Consider the following 20,889-nt stretch of genomic DNA (forward strand, 5'->3'; position numbering starts at 1 on the left):
GAGAATCAAATCACTTGTCTTAGCCCAAGTGAGAGGAGTTTTAAAGAGTTGATCAAGGCTGGACGCGGTGGCTCATGCCTGTAATCCCAGCATGTTGGGAGGCTGAGGTGGGCGAATCACCTGAGGTCGGGAGTTTGAGACCAGCCTGGTCAACATGGAGAAACCTCGTCTCTACTAAAAATACAAAATTAGCGAGGCGTGGTGGCGCATGTCTATAATCCCAGCTACTTGGGAGGCTGACGCAGGAGAATCACTTGAACCCAGGAGGCAGAGGTTGCGGTGAGCTGAGATGGTGCCATTACACTCCAGTATGGGCAACAAGAGCGAAACTCCATCCAAAATAAATAAATAAATAAATAAGTGATCAAAATAGTTTGCTCTGAGTTTTTGCCCTTCTGGAATTTAAACTAATAGCAAGATAAATATGTTCCCTACCCTCTCAGCCCCCACTCTACCTCCCTATGGCTTGTTAAGCTTTCCTTCTGCCTCCTCCATCAACTTCCTGATGGAGAGTGTATGAATGCAAAAGCTCCTCCCTTAGTACTTACCCAGCGCTTTCCTCTCTGGGCTCCTGCCACTGGGTCCCAGCTAAGAGAGTTTGATTTTAAAATCCAGAGTTTATGACTTTTTAAAAATAACCTCTCACCTAATTATCAAAAGCTTCTTCTAAATAATATTTACAACAACAACAATAATAATGGCTACTGTCTAGTATTTTCCATTTTCCAGACACTGTGCTGGGCTCTTTCCAAACACTATTTTAATCTTTACAACAACCCTGCAAGATAGATATTATCTATACCCATTCTTAGCTGCAACTGAGTTTCAGGGAGGTTGAAGTGACTTGCTTAAGGTCATAAAGCTTATTAATTAGTGGAGAAATAGTTCAAACCCAACCCTATTTGAGTCCTAAGCCATGTAGCCCTCTCCCACCCTTTCTCCCAACTATATCAAATTGCTTTGCTTTTGAAAGGTCACAGTGAATTTTTTTTTTCTCTTTTTCATAGTGTAATTCTGTCCCTAGAGGTCAAATTGCATCTGCTGCATAGCTACATGAATGTGAAGTGGATCCCACTGTCCTCTGATGCACAGGTGAAGACTTCTCCCATATCTACCCTGGTGTGTCTGCATTTCATTTTCAGTGACAGAACAAGGAGATCTGGGATGGTTTCCTTCTGAATCTATTCTGAGTGGTGGCTTACAATTCAAGGTTAGAAGTAACTAGAAGCTGTCAAATAAGTTCCAAACACACTTTTTCCTGTTTTTATTGTATTTTTTATTTATTTATATTTTTTGAGATGGAGTCTTGCTCTGTCGCCCAGGCTGGAGTACAATGGCACAATCTTGGCTCATTGCAACCTCCGCCTCCTGGGTTCAAGCGATTCTCCTGCCTCAGCCTCCTGAGTAGCTGGGATTACAGGCATGCGCCACCAAGTCCAGCTAATTTGTGTATTTTTAGTAGAGGGCAGGTTTCGCCATCTTGGCCAGGCTGGTCTTGAATGCCTGACCTCAGATGATCTGCCTGCCTTGGCCTCCCGCAGTGCTGGGATTACAGGTGTGAGCCGCCGCGCCTGGGCTTTCCTGCCTTTTTTTTTTTTTTTTTTTTTAAGAGGAAGTCTTGCTCTGTCACCCAGGCTGAAGTGCAGTGGCACAATCTTGGCTCACAGCAACCTCCGCTTCGTGGGTTCAAGCGATTCTCCTGCCTCAGCCTCACGAGTAGCTGGGATTACAGATGTGTGCCACCATACCCAGCTGACATTTGTATTTTTAGTAGAGATGGGGTTTCACTATGTTGGCCAGGCTGGTCTTGAACTCCTGACCTCAGGTGATCCACCCACCTTGGCCTCCCAAAGTTCTGGGATTACAGGCATGAGCCACCGCACCCGGCCCTTTCCTGCTTTTTTAAAACCGTTAGTCTCCTGTTTTCCACATCTCCTCTCCAGCCAGGCTCTGTTATCTGATACTGAAACATATATATATTTTTTGAGATGGAGTCTTGCTCTTGTCGCCCAGGCTGGAGTGCAGTGACACGATCTCGGCTCACTGCAACCTCCACCTCCTGGGTTCAAGCGATTCTCCTGCCTCAGCCTCCCGAGTAGCTGAGATTACAGGTGCCCGCCATCATGCCCAGCTAATTTTTGTATTTTTTTCTTTGAGATGAAGTTTCGCTCTTGTTGCCCAGGCTGGAGTACAGTGGTGCGATCTCAGCTCACTGCAACTTCCGCCTCCTGGGTTCAAGCGATTCTCCGGTGTCAGCCTCCTGAGTAGCTGGGATTACAGACATGCACCACCATGTCCGGCTAATTTTGTATTTTTAGTGGAGACAGGGTTTCTCCATGTTGGCCAGGCTGGTCTGGAACTCCCGACCTTAGGTGATCCGCCCACCTCGGCCTCCGAAAGTGCTAGGATTACAGGCATGAGTCACCACGCCTGGCTTAACATATTCTTTAAGAAAGGTTTTCAGGACTCTTTGTTGAACTTGAGATGATCATTATTTTGTCCTAAGTCTTCTGTAGATAGACCTCTGTTTTGGGCACTAGGAGACGGAGTAGCTTAAAGAGCTCATAATTCAGTGGGCTCTGAGTTAGAACAGGAGCACAGGAGTAAGGGCAAATTGATGAACTCCAATGCGGAATGTATAAAAGTTGAGGGGATACAAAGTGGCTAGACTTGGTTAGTTTTGATTAGTCAAGACTTTCTTGAGATTAGTTTTGAGCAGAATTTGGCATAGAGAAATTTATAATGAAGAACATTCTAGTGCCTGGGCCTCTCACCCAGAAGCCACATATCATATGGTTGCTCGTTGTTCTAAATGAACAGAAAGGCTTCATTCTACTATCTCCTTATTACAGAAGGGAGTCAGATTGCAGTGGGGGAGAAAGCTGACTGACTGGAACCCAGGAAGGACAGTGTCATCCTAGGTGACCCTTCCCTCATCATGACAGCAGCCCTTCTCTGGAGCAAGGCAGTCACTAGGCAGTCACACAAAGGACGGAGTTCATAGGTGTCCACCCTTCTTCTACCTGGCTAATTTCTATAGCCATGACTGCAGGGAGCTCCCTTAGCCAGATGGATGGGCTAGAGTCCCTGGGGGATTCCCCCATCCCGGGCTGCTGGGATAACTGTCAACAGTGTTCTTGTCTCTTCCAGGCTCCTCTGGCCCAGCCTGAGTCCCCCACTGCCTCAGCTGGAGATGAGCCCCGGTCCACTCCTGAGTCTGGAGACTCAGACAAGGAGTCAGTTGGCAGCAGTTCCACCAGCAACGAGGGCGGCCGGCGGAAGGAGAAGTCAAAGCGAGATCGGGAGAAGGAAAAGAAGAGAGCAGATTCTGTAGCTAACAAACTGGGCAGCTTTGGCAAAACCTTGGGCAGCAAGCTCAAGAAGAACATGGGGGGCCTGATGCACAGCAAGGGGTCGAAGCCTGGAGGGGTGGGGACAGGGTCGGGGGGAAGCAGCGGCACTGAGACACTGGAGAAGAAGAAGAAAAACGCACTGAAGAGCTGGAAGGGTGGCAAGGAGGAGGCAGCTGGGGATGGGCCTGTGTCTGAGAAGCCCCCAGCTGAGTCTATTGGTAACGGAGGGAGCAAGTATAGCCAGGAGGTGATGCAGAGCCTGAGCATTCTGAGGACTGCCATGCAAGGGGAGGGGAAGTTTATTTTTGTTGGAACCCTGAAGATGGGTCACCGTCACCAGTATCAGGAGGAGATGATCCAGCGCTACCTTTCTGATGCTGAGGAGAGATTCCTGGCAGAACAGAAGCAGAAGGAGGCAGAGAGGAAGATCATGAATGGAGGAATAGGGGGTGGCCCTCCTCCAGCCAAAAAGCCAGAGCCAGATGCTAGGGAAGAGCAGCCGACCAGTCCCCCAACAGAGTCCAAGGCAATGGCATTTTCTACTGGCTACCCTGGGGGCTTTACTATCCCTCGGCCTTCTGGGGGTGGAGTCCACTGCCAGGAACCCCGGAGGCAATTGGCAGGAGGTCCATGTGTCGGGGGCCTACCACCATATGCCACCTTCCCCAGACAGTGCCCTCCTGGGCGACCCTACCCCCATCAGGACAGCATCCCTTCTCTGGAGCCAGGCAGCCACTCTAAGGATGGAGTTCACAGGGGTACATTGTTACCACCCCCCTACCGAGTGGCCAATTCCTATAGCAATGGCTACAGAGAGCCCCCTGAGCCAGATGGATGGGCTGGAGGTCTCCGGGGGCTTCCCCCAACCCAGACCAAATGCAAACAACCGAACTGCAGCTTCTATGGACACCCTGAGACAAACAACTTCTGTTCCTGTTGTTACAGGGAAGAACTGAGGAGGAGGGAGCGGGAACCGGATGGGGAGCTCCTGGTGCACAGGTTCTGAACGGGTGGAACATTGAAGGGCAAGGAGGCTAAACAAAGTTAAGCTCAACTAATTGGCTCATCAAGAACACAGTCCCCATGTTGATGGGGCAAATGCAGTAATGTTTGTGGGAGCCTGCCTGGAAACTTTTAAGTGTGTGCGCACAGGAGTGCTGCCAGGCTGGCAAGAGCAGGTCGGGGCTGGATGGCGCCCCAGGGGCTGTACTATTCCCCTGCAGAGCTTGACTTGATGAGACTGAGGTACAAGGGGGAAAGATGGCGATTCTGTCTTACAACCTCCTGGGTCCCATCCAAGGACCTAAGAGAAAGTAGCAGGGGAAGGTTTGGTGTGTGGGGGTGGGAGGTGGGCAGAAGTCTTGGGGAGGAATGGGCAAAGGAGGTTCTCAGTCAATAAAAGAAAACCAAAGTTCTTTAGGTTGGGAAAAAGCACATGGTGGTGGAGTGAGAGGTGTGGAGGGGAAGTGGGAAATTGGACATATTTGCTATTGATTTGAATTAAGATAGAAATTAAGGTTGGATAAATTCTTCTCCTTGAAGGATCTGGAAAGACAAGGCAGTAATGTGTCCTCATGGGTGCCTGTTAGGAGGTGGGGGTAGTTTAAATCCGTTTGTTTAGATGGGAAAGGGAGGAACTTAAAGGGAAATCGTTTTCCTCTTAAGCTTTATTTCCTTCCAAGCAGTCATCTGTCACCTGTTTCAGTTTGAGAAGAGTTGAGAAGAGATTGCTGATTACCCCCTATCTTTTCCTCATCTAAGTCTTTAATTGTATTTGTTTAAGTTCCCAGTGGGAAAGGGAAGAGCGTGGTGAGAATAGCAGTCGTGCGTGTTGCATTTTCTCCAGGTGAATTGGGACAGAACTGATCTATTTTTTAACCACGGCAATAACCATACATTGGGGTTTGAGCGCACCTTGGGAGGGGTGGGAGGACAGACATTTTAGCCAGACTATTTCAAACAAAACCAAAAACCTAAGTAGAGCACTACAATCCTTTATGGCTGCTGCGTTTCTGTAGAAAGCAACTTATTTTATTGACTTTTTTTTAAGGAAAAGACCCCAGCAAGCAAAAACATTTAAGAAATGATTTTTTTTCTCCTACTTAAGTGGTTCTTTCTCCCTTTGCTCTACTTTTGGAGAATGAACTTAACATCCCGGCTTCTTTTGTTAAGCCATAGCTGACCTTAATCTGTGGTTAGTTTATTAAAATAATTAAAAATACTTTATAAGAAGAGATATTTTTGATATTAGGACTGATGTTGAAATATATAGGGGCAATTTATAAAAAGGTAGTTAGAGAAATATATTTTAGTGAACTATAACCACAGAGCACAGATGACTCCCAATGAGCTGATCTGTCTTTAGATTTCTCCCTTTCCCTGACCCATCCCTGTTCTCTAGGGGCTGGGAGTGGGGATGTGGACACAGGAGGGGGAGCTCCTTCACATTTTGCACAAAGCACAAGTCTAAACAGCCTATGCTCTGGCCAGAGCCATTTCTAAGAGCTTTAAACCAGAAGACCTATCCTGGGCCAATTTTCCTTTTTCTTTATATTATTTTCCGGGAAAAAAAAGTCAACTATGCAATTGTATACACTCCCGGGTGGATGTGAAGAAGGAGAATAAGTGTACTTATGTGTCCAGAGTATTAACTGGGGCTGTTTTTCTGTGTTTGGATTTCTCTTTTGAGGTATGTACTCATAACCTATCCCATGGGACGTAATCCCCACATTTGATCTAAAGCAGTTGTGCATACATGCATGTGCATGTGTGCGTACATATATGTGTGTGTGTTTTCCTCCTCGGTAGCCAGTCAAGATTGTCCTCATTGGAAATGCTCACGGTTTAGAAAGGTTATTTTCTCCTCAACAAACTCAGAAATCACCTATTTTCCAAATCTGATTTAATAATTTCCTATGGCTATTAATTCTTAGGGTTTTTTCTTTGAAAATAGATTTGTTTTAAAGAAGCAGTGAGATTCCAAAGGAAGGGATGTGTATATGTCTAAGCAGGTCTGGAACCTGGTATGAGATGAGCACTCCCCTAAGGTGCAAAATTTAAGGGTTACTATAAAACTAATTAATCAAGATACTTTTAAAAATGCAGTATTTAAAAAATTAGTGCAAAAAATTTATGTTGAGTAAAATAGTGAAATCTTACAGGATCTGACAGGACTGAGATTAGGAGGAGGGAAGTGGGACTGAATTGAGTAAGTATAGGGATGAATCATTTTAATTTAAATTTTAATACATTGTCCATCATAGATTTTTTTTACATTAATTGTGATTTTTAAAAAATGCTGCATTAAAATAGTATTTATCTTGGTTACTGGGTTTTTGGGCACTCGTTAAATTTTGTGTCCAAGGTGAGTGCTTTACTCACCTCACCCTAGCTACGTCCCTGTTTCTGTGATTTGAACAACACTAGTGAGAACACCACTGTGTGTGCCTCCACCCCCATCACACACCAAACAACAACAGGTGGCTCAGACACCCTGAATTTGCACAGCTCACCTAGCTTTCCTAATTTAGGCCTCCATATCATAGGATGCTGGCCTGGACCAATAGGAATGAAAACAGACCAGGGGTTTTCCCAGAGAATAAAGCCGGAAAAGTTTGATTCTCCACTGGACTGCTGTGTTTGGATTTGATCTGTTGTTAGATTCTAGTTAATACTTTTGTTTTTAACAACTGAGGACAAATGAACAAAAAACCTTGTATCATGTTTGTTTTTATTTATAAGTTAGCCAATCCCAATTCCTTTTGCCTTATTTTCAAATAAAAAAAGATGGAAATTTTGAGGGGTGGTGTGGGGTGAATATGGTAAAATGGGGCTTTCGGCCTTATAGCTTTTTATTAAGAAATAAATTATTTTTTTTATTTGGGAAGGTAACTATTTATTGAGGCATTGAAAAACCTCTCCATTCTAAGGATGAGAGACCCTGAGACAATGGATATTTTTTATAGGAGATAGTGAAGTTTGTTTTGCTTCATTCTTTTGGGGAGGGACTTGGTGGGATGGGGGGAGGTGAAGGAATAATGCCTGGGAAATTAATATAGATTCAGCTTGGTTTGTGGTATTTTGGGAGGATGAGGGAATAGAAGAGGCAAGCCCATGTCGTTACTGGGTTAGACAGAAGGAAAGAAGGGACATATGGCCTGCACTGGAAATGGGCAGAAAAATTGCTTAGTTAAGGAGGGGTGTGTGAGTGAAGGGGGAAGGTAGACCCTTTAACCCCAAGTGAGGGATGATATATCTCTCAGGCTTACATTTAAGTGCACTTAGTTCCTTTAATCCAGGGCAACTGGGGTACCTACTGAAGTTTTTAATGGAGAGGGGAGATTTTCAGGGTTCTTGTTTTTCCCTTTTTGATGTTAGACAGTGCTACTCCCTCCCTGCTATGCTCTCCGCCCCATCTCCAGTGGAGTAAGTATTACTGTAGGTTAGGCCTCTGCATCTTCCTTAACCTATGCTGCATTTATTGAAAGTTACAAGAGTTAACTAGAAGTCTTTCCTCCATACTGGTTTTTATCAACAAAATAAAAAGATTATATCCAAAGATTTTTTTAAAGATTCAGTCTTTTTAAGGAGTGGGGATGGTGTTAAACTCAGTGCTGTAGAGGGCCATGCTTCTATTAGCTCAGCTTTGGTTTTTTTTTTTTTTTTTTTCTATCAAGCAAAACTGAGGCCCACAGACAAACAAGAATTAGCAGTGACTTCATGTTGTATATCTGCAGGGGGATACTGAGCCCAAAAGAAGGAGGCTGGTTTTGAATGTGTTCTGAGAACCTAGCTCTCGCCATTCTTACTCCTTTTAGCCACGTGTCCAAGGTTCCAGTCACTTTTTTTTTTTTTCCCTCAGTAAAGAGTATTTCAGAGATGACTGTCTCTGAATTACTCAGACACCTCTGGACTCTGAGTCTTCTTTCTTTTTTCTTTTCTTTTTTTTTTTTTTTTTTTTTTTTTTGAGACAGAGTCTCCCTCAGCCGCCTAGGCTGGAGTGCAGTGGTGCGATCTCGGCTCACTCCAACCACCGTCTCCTGGGTTCAAGCGATTCTCCCATCTCAGCCTCCCAAGTAGCTGGGATTACAGGCACCCGCAATCATGCACAGCTCATTTTTGTATTTTAGTAGAGACGGGGTTTCACCATATTGACTAGGCTGGTCTTGAACTCCTGACTTCAGGTGATCCGCCAGCCTTGGCCTCCCAAAGTGCTGGGATTACAGGCATGAGCCACCGTGCCCGGCCTCTGTGTCTTCCTTCTCCAATGAGTCAGTGCCCCAGACGTACAGCCACAGGTGAGAAGACAGAATTAGAAGCCCCTTCCCGGCCTGGAATCACCTGCACTCCAGATTTTTCTAATTTCCTTCTTTCCCTCCAGGCCTTTCAACTATAGATTTGGATGAGTCATGCAGGCATTCTGTCTTTTTTACTTTGCAGACACCCCGTCTGCAAATCACAGGGTATTTTGCCTCCATATGTTGGTTGGGTAACAAAATATTACGATGTCCCCATGTAGACTTTCTCCGTGCCACCTCCTGCATTGGCCAAGTGGGTAAGGGGCAGTAGAAAAGAGCAACGGAAGCTGGCTGGTAGCAGTTAAGAGGAATGGGGGTGGGAAGGACCTTGGCCTCTTTCTGTGCTTATAACTGGATCTGTGACTCATCTTGTGAGTCACTCAGCTCCACCTCCCTCCTCCGGCTGCCCCTCCCAGCAGCCTTTACTCCTGGCACAAACCTGCAGCCAGACTAGGATTCTGAAAATGGAAAAATCTGACATAGCCCCTTGCCTCTCCACCCTGGTCTTCATCTAGTACTTCTGCTGGGGGTGTGTGGGATGGGGAGAGGCAGCCTTAACCCTCAGCTCCTGCCCACTCCATTCCTGGTTAAGTATTGATCCAAATCTCCCAATTTTTTTCTCCTAATTTCCCCCGAACCCCCACTTTTTTTTTTTTGAGACGTAGTTTCGTTCTTGTCGCCCAGGATGGAGTGCAATGGCGCGATCCCGGCTCACTGCAACCTTTGTCTCCTGGGTTCAAGCGATTCTCCTGCCTCCTCAGCCTCCCAAGTAGCTGGGATTACAGGCACCCACCACCACGCCTGGCTAATGTTTTTTTTCTTTTTCTTTTTTCTTTTTTTTTGAGACGGAGTCTCACTCTGTCGCCCAGGCTGGAGTGCAGTGGCAAGATCTCAGCTCACTGCAAGCTCCGCCTCCCGGGTTCACGTCATTCTCCTGCCTCAGCCTCCCGAGTAGCTGGGACTACAGGCGCCCGCCACCTCGCCTGGCTAGTTTTTTGTATTTTATTAGTAGAGATGGGGTTTAGCCAGGATGGTCTCGATCACCTGACCTCGTGATCCGCCCGTCTCGGCCTCCCAAAGTGCTGGGATTACAGGCGTGAGCCACCGCGCCCGGCCTTTTTTTTTTCTTTTTTTTTTGTTTTTTTAGTAGAGTCGGAATTCACCAGGTTGGCCAGGCTGGTCTCGAATTCCTGACCTCAGGTGATCCACCCACCTCAGCCTTCCAAAGTGCTAGGATTACAGGCATGAGCCACCGCCCCCACACTCCCTTGCCCGATATTTTTTCCTCCGTGTTCCTCCACTGTCTCCACACCTCAAAGTGCTAAATAATAGAATGAGGCTGTTGAATAAAGGATGGTGGTGAGAAGGAAAGTGGATAATGGGATTTAAAAGTTAGGTACACACCTCTTCTTATGCTTTTTTTTTGAGATGGAGTATTGCTGTGTTGCCCAGGCTGGAGTGTAGTCATGAGATCTTGGCTCATTGCAACCTCTGCTTCCTGGGTTCAAGCGATTCTCCTGCCTCAGCCTCCCAAGTAGCTGGGATTATAGGTGTGAGCCACTACACCTGGCTAATTTTTGTGTTTTCAGTAGAGATGGGGTTTCACCATGTTGGCCAGGTGGTCCTGAACTCCTGACCTCAAGTGATCCGCCTGCCTTGGCTTTCTAAAGTGCTTGGGATTACAGGTGTGAGCCACTGCTCCCAGCCCCTATTTTCTTTTTACAACAGACTTTGGGAAGTATTTTCTTCCCCCAAGAGGTTGAGGCCCATGGAATGCATTAGGGGGAGGTGGGGTGGTGATGCTCTGTAGCCTTTAGGACTTCTAGAATCAGGCTTCTGGGCCACCTTCCTAGCAGGTGTATACCTCTTTGTTGCAGACTGACTTCCTGTCTCACAATATCTTCACTATTTCCACAGTTGCAGCCAAGACAGGAAACTGAAAGCTGAGGCCAGAAGGGTGGTGTACTGGGGGGAGGGAAAAATTGAGTGTCACTTTGGAAAACTGGTGCCCCCACCTAAGGATTGCTGCCTCTGTAGATTCAAAAGCAATAAAACAGCAGCTCATTAACTCTTATTTTGTATTTTATTTTCTGTCTTTTTCATGTCTAAATAAAGATTTTTGCTTTGCTGTCCCCAAGTCCCCCTCCTTTAAAGGAGCTGCAGCTCCTTGACTTCTCTCCTTGTTCCCAGCTTTTCTTACCCAGCTTTGCTTCTTGGGTTGCAGATGGGAGGGACGGGGGATGGACTGTTGAGCTGAAGAGAGGTTTCCAGCCCTCACCTGTGAAAGCCCTGAACATGAATCATTCATTTGGAGATCTGGTGTCTGGGTTGGAGGGGTGGAGTCACATATGGGAATGGGCACCAATTGGTTGTGTATCTACGTGATGGGCAAGATTAACTGGTAAGATCTTTTTGTCCCACCTGCATCCACAAGACTTGCACACAAGCATACTTGTACTTGTGCCTGCATCTTGGACACATTTCCATCTCTTTTTATACTTCTCCACTGCACTCTTCACATGATGTCTGTGTCATGCCCTCTAGAGAAAGACATGCAAAACCACTTTAACCAGTTTCCCTGCTTCCCCACCTAATTCCCCCCAGGTCTAATTTTCATTTTCTTCTGGAAGAGGGGACAAGGAGGCTTGAACCACTTTCACATTCCTACCCCTCTCCCTGCCCCAAACCCCTTTGAGAAGACAAAAGAACTGAGCTTCCAAGGGAAGTCATCACTGAGACACTCCAGAGAGGTAGCCCAAATGATTCCAGCTTCATAATCAATAGAGCTGCTCCCCTCAAACAGTCCCCAGTACTCATGAACAGGAAGAGAACAGGGTCTGGGATTGGGGTAAAGAAGAGAGTCGGTATTTTTCTCTCAGTCCCCATTTCTCCCCAACCCGTCCGTCTCAGATTCCACCGTTTCCTCTCCACTTTTCCAGAATTGTGTGTATTCTCCTTTAAGGGGCTGGGCATCTCTCCCGCCCTCTCCAGAGTCGACTGAAGTTTCCGAGGAGACTTCTCAGGCTGGGCTGGACACACCTTTCCGAGGACCCCCACACTCTGCTCTGTGCACCTCAAATGCGCCTTTCCCTTGTGTCCAACCCCCTACCCCTCTCCCTAACTGCCCTCTTCTCAACAAGACTCAGCCTCTCCCTGAGGTGGGTGAGCATCCTTGAGGTTTCCCACCCTTAACTGCTCCGTCCCCGGATGGAGCCAGAGAAATGTGGTGGGGGGGCCGGGGCCAGAGTTTCAACATTGCCCCCCAGAAGGAGGAGCCAGAGATGGGGGTAAGGAGAAGGAATTTGGGGGGGGTGTCGGCAAGAGGGTGAGAATGGGGATGAGGTGGAGATAAAAGGGGGAAGCAAAGGTTCTAGAGGAGGAGGAGGGTGTGTCTGTCCTATCAGCTTCTGCTGATGGAGCCTGGTCTGTCTTTTTCATAGTCTCAATTTCGTTGTCTCATTATCCATTAACCAGCCCCTCCCTTTACTGTCTGCCAGCCCTGGTAGGTCTGGAGCTCCCCACAGACACTGATCTCAGTTTCCCCCGAGAGTGTGAGTGTAGGCCTCTAAAGGCAGCTACCTTTGGGGAGTTGGGGAGCCTAGGGGTTAACTCTAGACCCCCCTCAACTCTCTGGACCAAAGTCTGTCCAGGAAAGCAGGATGCCGGAGCACAGGAGTCGTCAGCCTAGCAGTTGCCTGGCCTCCAGATGCCTCCCAGGTAATAATGCCCTAGCACTCTCCAAAGACTCTTCCAAATTTCATCCTATACCAATCTCGTTTCATGCTCTCACCAAAGATACCCCTGTGTTCCTCTCCTGGCTCAAAGTACTTCTGCCTGAGGCTCACTGTCCTCCCCAACGGCCTCTAGAGCTGGCTGAGAGCTGGACCTTGACATTCCTTCTGTTTCCTTGACCCTGTTACCCCTTTTCAAATTTACTTATTCAATACATAGTTAGTGCCTGCTATGTGCCAGGCCCTGTTCTAGGCTCTGTTCTAGTTACAGAAATTTAAATACACACACACACACACACACACACACACACACACACACACACATCTCTTTCCTCCTCATAAGCTTACATTGTAGTGGGCTTTGGGGAGGATTTTAATCTTCCCTATTTAGATCTCCCTTTCTCAGAGGGGTGGGTGTATCCAAGTGTGGGCAACACTGGGAATAGTCATAACGGGGCTTCCCTTCTTCCCCTTTAGGGGAGCAGATCCTAGCATGGGCCCCAGGGCTGAGGAAGGGGCTGGAACCGGAATTGTCTGGAACCCTGATCTGTACCAACTTTAGGGTCACCTTCCAGCCCTGTGGATGGCAGCAGAATGAGGTGAGATGGTTGGGGCAACAAAAATGACAGCTAGTGGGAAATGGGTAGGGGAGTCTAGCAGGATTTAGACAAACATTATGGGTTAAGGGCTGTCTTTTGAATGTGTCATTGATAATCAGTGGGAACTCTCTCTAGGGTAGTTGCACCCTAGGGGTTGGGGCTGCCAGAGTAGGAAAATGAGGGCCATTTCAGATGTCTACCCAGTCACATGCTTCCTCTAGGACACTCCCTTAAGCAGTGAATATGATTTTGCCCTGGTCAACATTGGGCGATTAGAGGCTGGTAAGTTGGGGGGGTTTGATGAAGGGTTCACTGGGTGTGTTGGAACTCCCTCCTCCTCATCCTTCCTATATTCTCAGAAAACAGCAGGGATGGAGTGGGATGGGCTGGAAGAGTCCCTTCTGGAGGGACCCTGGTCCATGGTTACACTGCTCTGTACCTCTTCACTTCAGTGAGCGGCTTGTCCCGAGTCCAGCTCCTCCGTCCAGGGTCCCTGCTTAAATTTATCCCTGAGGAGATTATGATTCATGGCCGAGACTTCCGGCTACTCAGAGTTGGTTTTGAGGCTGGAGGCCTAGAGCCTCAGGCTTTTCAGGTAAGAGGCCCCTAACCTGAGGCTTCCTCCTCATCTCAGAACCTTGGGATCCTCTCACTGACAATTTCCGAGATTCCTCCAGTCCCTGGGATCCTCTCATCATTCCCCCTGCTTCTCTCAAGGAAAGGCTAAAAGGCTGGGATAAATGATTGTGTGATGAGAGTAAAGAGCCTGCGCTCCAGCCTTACTCTATTAATTACCAGCAGTGTGACTCTGGGCGAATTTCCTCCTCTGAAAAACCAGGATTCCTCCCAGAATCATTATTCTAGGATTCTGTGGTTCCAGATTTGTTCTCCCGACCCCAGTCCCCATGACCTGAGGAAGCCCCCTTCTCTAGGGACTTTCTTCACTGTTCTTTATTATTGGCAAAGAGAGTGGAGCAACACATGTGCTCCATTTCCTTCTTTTCACTTACTCAGCCTAAGCCAAAGGATGGAATGTCCTCTCCTCCACAGGTGACCATGGCCATTGTCCAAGCCAGAGCTCAGAGCAATCCAGCCCAACCGTATTTGGGGATAACCCTGAGCAAGGCTGGTGAGTGAGAGTACTTTAGGGTAAGGAAGAATCTGAAAAAGCAGAGGATGGCTGACGACAAAGAGCCGAGAAGCTGTCTCCGATTTTCTCCTTCCTCCTCTATGTCTCACTCCTGTTCTAGGCCAGGCTTCTGGCTCCAGAAAACCACCAGTTCCTCTCATGGAGACAGCGGAAGACTGGGAGACTGAGCGGAAGAAGCAGGCAGCCAGAGGCTGGAGAGTCAGCACGGTCAACGAGAGGTTCGACGTAGCCACCAGGTGATGCCCCAGTGCACCCCAACCCTGCTGCTCTCTCAATCTTCCCTTAGTTCCTTGATCCTCTAAAGCTAGGACTTCCCACAAACTCCAGCCTCCTAGACACCCACAAAGCTATTTCTCTTACCTCCTAGATCCCTAAACCTGAAATCCCTTGGAATGGTCCCTCCGAAGCAGCTTCCTTGTAATAACAGCTTTACGTTGTAATGAAGTCACTGAGTCAAACTGTAATACCACTCTCATTTCACAGCCTCCCCCGTTACTTCTGGGTCCCTAACCGAATTCTGGACAGTGAGGTCAGGAGAGCATTTGGCCACTTTCATCAGGGCCGTGGACCGGTCAGTGTGAGGGTTAGGGTAATGGCTGTGGATTAGAGGGTCATGGGAGGCCAGGGACAATGTGGAGGGAGGAACCTCTGTGAGGTCTGTGTGGGGGCAAGGGTAGCGTGGAGCTAGGTGTTTCTCCCACAATGACCCTCTTCTGTCCCATGTGAAGCGCTTGTCCTGGCATCACCCTGGAGGCAGTGATCTTCTCCGCTGTGGAGGCTTCTATACAGCCAGCGACCCTAATAAGGAGGATATCAGGTGAGGGAGGCTTGATGAGAAGAATCAAGGGTTAGGTGCTCAGGGCAGACTCCTTCTCTTATTTCCTGACTCCCTCCCCTCCAGAGCAGTGGAGTCGATGCTCCAGGCTGGGCATTCAGATGTTGTCCTGGTAGACACTATGGATGAGCTGCCCAGCCTTGCGGATGTCCAACTTGCCCACCTAAGGCTGAGGGCCCTCTGCCTGCCTGGTGAGAATAACCTTTGACCCCTCACCCTCACCCCTAGGTCTGCTGAGCCTAACCTGGTTTACCCTTTGCTTGCTGTAGATGAATAGCTCTTTAGTCCAATAAGCCTGTTCTCTTTTCTTTTCTTTTTTTTTTTTTTTTTTTCTTGAGACGGAGTCTCGGCTGGGCATGGTGGCTCGCGCCTGTAATCTCAGCACTATGGGAGGCCGAGGCAGGTGGATCACCTGAGGTCAGGAGTTTGAGACCAACCTGGCCAACGTGGTGAAACCCTGTTTCTACTAAAAATAAAAAAAAATAAAAAAAATAAAAATTGGCTGGGTGCGGTGGCAGACGCCTGTAATCCTGGCTACTTGGGAGGCTGAGGCACAGAGAATCGCTTGAACCCAGGAGGTGGGTGAACTGAGAATGTGCCATTGCATTCCAGCCTAGGCGACAAGAGTGAAACTTGTTTAAAAAAAAAAAAAAAAGGCCAGGTGCGGTGGCTCACGCCTGTAATCCCAGAACTTTGGGAGGCCGAGGTGGGCGGATCACAAGGTCAGGAGATCGAGACCATCCTGGCGAACACGGTGAAGCCCCGTCTCTACTAAAAATACAAAAAAATTAGCCGGGCGTGGTGGCGGGCACCTGTAGTCCCAGCTTCTAGGAAAGCTGAGGCAGGAGAATGGTGTGAACCTGGGAGGCAGCGGAGCTTGCAGTGAGCAGAGATCGCGCCACTGCACTCCAGCCTGGGCGACAGAGCGAGACTCCGTCTCAAAAAAAAAAAAAAAAAAAAAAAGGCAGATGAGACGGAGTCTCCCTCTGTCGCCCAGGCTGGAGTGCAGTGGCACGATCTTGGCTCATTGCAACCTCCAACTCCCATGTTCAAGCGGTTCTCCTGCCTCAGCCTCTCTACTAACTGGGATTATAGGCGCCTGCCACCATGCCTGGCAATTTTTGTATTTTTAGTAGAGACGAGGTTTCACCATGTTCCCCGTGTTAGACTAGGCTGGTCTCGAACTCCTCAGGTGATCCACCCACCTTGTCCTCCTAAAGTGCTGGGATTATAGGCATGAGTCACCGTGCCTGGCCAGTGAGACTGTTTTCTACTCACCTCCCATCTCTCCCACCTCTCCCACAGACTCACTGATTTCCTGTCTTCTTGACCCCAATTTATTCTTTTTTAAACAGCTTTATTGAGACATAATGTACACACCATAAAATTTACCCTTCACTGAAGTATACAATTCAGTGAGTTTTATGGTATTTACAATGTTGTACAACCATCACCACAGTTTAATTTTAGAAAACCATCCTGGCCATTTACAATTACTTTTCATTCCTATTCTTAACCCAGCAGGCTATCAACCTGAATCCTGAATCCTGAGTTCTAATCTCTTTGCCCTTCTGATCTTTCTACTCTCTATCAGATTCATCTGTGGCTGAGGATAAATGGCTTTCAGCCCTGGAAGGAACACGATGGCTGGACTATATCAGGTACTCCTTCGCTTCTTCTAGCCATCATTTATAATTCAACCTTCTTCAACCTTCTGTTAACTTGGGCTCCTAAATGGCCTTTCTTTAGTTCTCCTCAGCTTCCCAAGAAGACTGCCATTTTCTGCTTTTTAGAAGAAAGAGGGGTAGGATTTGGAGTCGGCCTTATTCCATCCCATGACCCGTCACTCCATTCCCCTAGGCTTATCATTTTTCCTCCCTCTTCCTCATCTGCTCCTCCAGGGCTTGTCTTCGAAAGGCCAGTGACATTTCAGTATTAGTGACATCCAGGGTTCGTTCTGTAATACTTCAAGGTGAGTTCCTTGGGTAAGCCCATTCCATTCTTTGCCTCTTTTCTTTACCCACCTGACCAGATTGCATTCAGGGAGGGAGACCCATAAGGCTTCTTCCTCTCCTGTTCCTGGGAACTACCTGCGAGCTCTACTCTCATCCTTCAGTGCTCTCTCTGCCTCCCCATCACACCTTGTGGTCCCTGATACTAGGATGGTCTTAGCCCCTTTGTTCCTTTCCTTCCATCAGTGGATGGGGACTGGGGTTGGGGTGGGAAGGGCAGTGTGGAAGCTGGTTTGAGAATTATGATTCTGCCCCTTACATGTGAAACTGGGTATTTCTATCCGGGTGGAGTCTAGGACGTGAATCATTCAAGGTCTTTGTTTTTTCTTCACTTCTATGTGCTCTCTCAATCCTTCCTACCCCAAACCTTTCCCCTCTGTGCCTCTCACTTCTCATTGCCATACTTCTCTTCTCATTCTCTTCTGCCCTAGTTTCTTGGACCCCTCTTCTTTGTCCCTTCTTCCTCTTTATCACCCAGAGCGCGGTGATCGTGATCTCAATGGCCTCCTCTCTTCACTCGTCCAGCTGCTTTCAGCCCCCGAAGCCCGAACACTGTTTGGCTTCCAATCCCTAGTGCAGCGAGAGTGGGTGGCAGCTGGACATCCCTTCCTGACTCGGCTTGGGGGAACTGGGGCCAGTGAAGAGGTGAGAACAATTTGGGATGGCATCGGGGGGATATTACTAAAGAAGTAAGAGAATGAGAAAATTATTTTGTATAATTCACTGGAGGTGAATCCAGTCAGAAGGGCCCCAAGGTTAGGCTGAGATGAAGATCCTGATGAGTGAGGCCTCATAAGCCCCTGCTACCCTCAATTCAGATTTTCATTCCCCGACCTCCATAGTGCCCCCTATTCCCTTATCATCTCATCATCCCCCCTCTTCGGGTCCCAATAATCCCTTCCAACCTCTTAATTTCTCTCTTTTCAGGCTCCGGTGTTTCTCCTCTTCCTTGATTGTGTCTGGCAGCTCCTCCAGCAGTTTCCAGCTGATTTTGAATTCTCTGAGTTTTTCCTTCTTGCTCTTCATGACAGCGTCAGGGTTCCTGACACCCTTACCTTCCTGAGAAATACCCCCTGGGAGCGCGGAAAGCAGAGCGGACAGGTCAGTGACTTCTATTTTTGACTTGTGTTTTTTTTCCATCGAGATGTACTCTCTGAAGTTTGGTCTTGATTTGTTTTATGAGAAGTGAGGTCTGTGGGTGGGGAGGGAGAGATTTAGTCTCATTTTCAGGACAGGACTTTTGCCCTATATCTTTCCTAGAATAAGAGGTGAGAATCTCATGAATTGTCTCTAGATGTGGGAGGATTGTGTGTAACCATCCTTTTTCTTGCTTCCTCTGTCCAGTTAAACTCCTATACACAAGTCTACACCCCAGGATACTCCCAGCCCCCAGCTGGGAACTCTTTTAACCTGCAGCTGTCTGTCTGGGACTGGGATTTACGCTATAGCAATGCACAGATACTACAATTCCAGAATCCTGGCTATGACCCAGAACACTGTCCAGATTCCTGGCTCCCTAGACCGCAGGTGAAGTGTCTAAACTTCCTAAATTCCCTTGACGTTCCCACAGGCTCATGCTACTAGACAGTGAGAAGTGAAAGACACAATGTCTTGAGTTCCTTAGGGAAAGCTACTCCACTACTCTTCTGCAGCTGTCACTTATAGTCCCTGGGTGTCCCTAGGAAGACAGAAGTCCTAGAATAGCACAGAGGGCACCCTTTTTGTCCTTCCTCAAGTCTGTTTACTCATCTTCCTGTCTCATGCACACATAAGTTGCCCTAAAATCAACCTTAATCAGTCCTGAGGCTTAGTTGAAGCCTAATGAGGAGGGTAGAAGAATTCTCATGGGGAGGCTTGTAGTTCTAGTCACCAGTACAGTGAGTGGATGGCAGCAGGACACCCTATCCCGATCCAGATTGGGGAAACTAGGGTTATCTGGTCTCTCTGTTGCCAGCTGATTTCCTTTTCCCTTTAGCCAAGCTTCATGATTCCTGGACCCCCCAGTTCTGTGTGGCTCTTCTCTAGAGGAGCATTGACCCCCTTAAATCAGCTCTGTCCTTGGCGGGACAGTCCCTCCCTGCTGGCAGTCTCTTCTCGTTGGCTCCCTCGACCTGCTATCTCCTCTGAAAGCCTGGCTGACCAGGAATGGGGTCTCCCCTCACATTGGGGAGCTTGCCCTTTACCTCCAGGGCTGCTGCTGCCTGGATATCTGGGACCCCAGATCAGGTTCTGGAGACGCTGCTACCTGAGGGGAAGGCCTGAGGTCCAGGTAAGAAGGGAAAATAAGACTGGGAGTGGGAGAAGGGACTTGACTCTGCTGAACCAGATGAACAGGAGCTGGAAAGGCAAGGAGCTGAAGGCTGGGGGGACTGGGAAGTGAAGTTCTACTCCTCTTGGTATCAAACAGGGTTTGGGAGTGTAGGAGGTGCGGGAAAGTGCTTGTGGCTTAGATTAAGTGGAATTTAGGGCACAGCTGGAAAGGGAAACAGAATTAAAGACACCAGAAGTAGCAGAGAAGCAGGGGGCCAGAGCTACAACAGTATTCCTCTCTGTTCCTCTTTGCCTCCTCCCCAGATGGGCCTCTCAGCTCCTACAATCTCTGGCCTCCAGGATGAGCTATCCCATCTTCAGGAGCTATTACGGAAATGGACACCAAGAATATCTCCTGAAGTTCACTCCAAGAAAAGAGATCCACATACCATTCTCAATCCCACTGAAATTGTGGGCATTCTCAAAGGCAGGGCAGAGGGGGATCTGGGGTAGAGGACGGTTCTGTCTAATCCTTTTTTTTTTTTTTTTTTTGTTTCTGGACTTGCAGCCTCAGCTTTCACACTCCAGCCCTTAAGTTCACTAAGAAGGTCTGAGTTTCTGCTGCAGATGGTGGTGTTAACTGCTCCAACTCTTGTCCTGTCTTGCTTAGTTCCTACGGATATTTTTGTTTCTTGTCATTTGAAGGATTAAGAAACAAAAACAATCCAGAAATTGATCGGTTTTTTTAGACCAGTTCCATCCCTTCTGGATAACCAGATGTTAAATCGTGAGATCAGAGATGCTGTTCATCAGTCCCAACAAGATGGCCTACAGATCGCATTCTCACCTCGCCTTGCTGCTGCTTTAATTCCAACTTCTATTTCTTCCCTTATAGTTTTCTATGGGAATGAGGCGGATACAGGAAACACCCTGTCTCCTCTGTATTTTTGTAGCGGAATTTTCTATTTAAGGGGCTCATTAAAGCATAGTATTTATACACATTACTGGCATTGTTTCTTGTGTTTGAATAAAGGATTCTCCTAGGTAGGAAAGTGGTGGGTAAAAGGTGGGTATGATCCAAGAGAGGAAGGCATCTACTGTATTATTGCTAAGGAAATAGGGGAACTGGATTTGGTGAGACTCTGCAGAATTCAAGTGCAGTTTGGGGAAAGGATTCTGTGTGTGTCTCCCATTTAGAGGCAGATGGGGCCAGATTGTTCTAGAGATCCAGACTGAAGTCTCTGAGCTCCGATCCTATCCACCCCTCACCTGTGGTCACACACCACCTTGGAGCAGCCCTCACCCTCCCCATGCAATTACGACGAGATGAGCGCAGACGTCACTCCAGCTCAGACATTTCGCAGTCTCCTCCCCGAGGGAAAACCAAATACCTCCAGCCCAAATCAGGGCTGTTGAGGCCAAATCTGCAAGAAGGTTGCAGGCGAGATGGAGGGTTCCCTCTGCGCCTGAAAGCAGCCAAGTCCTCGGGTTGGGGGGACTCTTCAGCACATCCTTCTCTGGACAACAAAACATCATCACTGGCTACAAAATACATGAAAACTGAAGTTTTTGTTCTTTTAGCTTTCGAATTTACATTTTTGGGAGCAGTGTGATTCTTTCAAGTCTAGCAGTGCATTAAGACGGTCTGAGCGTTTCCGTTCC

General features: G+C 47.8%; 2 protein-coding genes across 8 annotated transcripts in view; both read left to right on the forward strand.

Moving 5' to 3' along the window:
• OTUD7B (OTU deubiquitinase 7B) overlaps window positions 1–10,724 on the forward strand; it is a 135,874-nt gene extending 125,150 nt beyond the window's left edge. For 5 of the 6 annotated variants that reach the window (XM_077970379.1, XM_077970329.1, XM_077970426.1 and 2 more), the window contains 2 exons: window positions 1,008–1,092; window positions 3,151–10,724. In XM_077970379.1, coding sequence (XP_077826505.1) covers window positions 1,008–1,092; window positions 3,151–4,359 — 1,294 coding nt within the window. In that variant the 3' untranslated portion in view covers window positions 4,360–10,724. 6 annotated transcript variants of the gene reach the window in all.
• Window positions 10,725–11,616: 892 nt separating this feature from the next.
• MTMR11 (myotubularin related protein 11) lies at window positions 11,617–20,228 on the forward strand. 2 transcript variants are annotated; one of them, XM_001097277.5, is made up of 17 exons: window positions 11,617–11,937; window positions 12,292–12,367; window positions 12,859–12,980; window positions 13,202–13,262; window positions 13,433–13,575; window positions 14,031–14,109; window positions 14,231–14,366; window positions 14,614–14,701; window positions 14,859–14,947; window positions 15,032–15,156; window positions 16,560–16,626; window positions 16,867–16,937; window positions 17,456–17,622; window positions 17,905–18,078; window positions 18,322–18,504; window positions 18,953–19,246; window positions 19,552–19,805. In XM_001097277.5, exons 1-17 carry the CDS (start codon window positions 11,872–11,874, stop codon window positions 19,738–19,740), a joined length of 2,130 nt encoding a protein of 709 aa, XP_001097277.3. In that variant the 5' UTR covers window positions 11,617–11,871; the 3' UTR covers window positions 19,741–19,805. The 2 variants fall into 2 exon arrangements, with proteins under 2 accessions (XP_001097277.3, XP_077804692.1); XM_077948566.1 differs by lacking the exon at window positions 11,617–11,937 and adding an exon at window positions 19,977–20,228 and having other exon boundaries at window positions 12,148–12,367; window positions 12,944–12,980; window positions 19,552–19,714.
• Window positions 20,229–20,889: the final 661 nt, after the last annotated feature.

This window comes from Macaca mulatta, chromosome 1 (genome assembly GCF_049350105.2).
Source record: "Macaca mulatta isolate MMU2019108-1 chromosome 1, T2T-MMU8v2.0, whole genome shotgun sequence".
Classification (NCBI taxonomy): Eukaryota; Metazoa; Chordata; class Mammalia; order Primates; family Cercopithecidae; genus Macaca; species Macaca mulatta.

Bases quoted from the DNA above. Each gene is read 5' to 3' on its own strand.
- MTMR11 (XM_001097277.5), top strand. From the start codon at position 11,872: ATGTGGTGGGGGGGCCGGGGCCAGAGTTTCAACATTGCCCCCCAGAAG. The intron at 14,702-14,858 runs GTCAGTGTGAGG...TCCCATGTGAAG, and splicing joins TTCATCAGGGCCGTGGACCG to CGCTTGTCCTGGCATCACCC. The intron at 17,623-17,904 runs GTGAGAACAATT...CTCTCTTTTCAG, and splicing joins GAACTGGGGCCAGTGAAGAG to GCTCCGGTGTTTCTCCTCTT.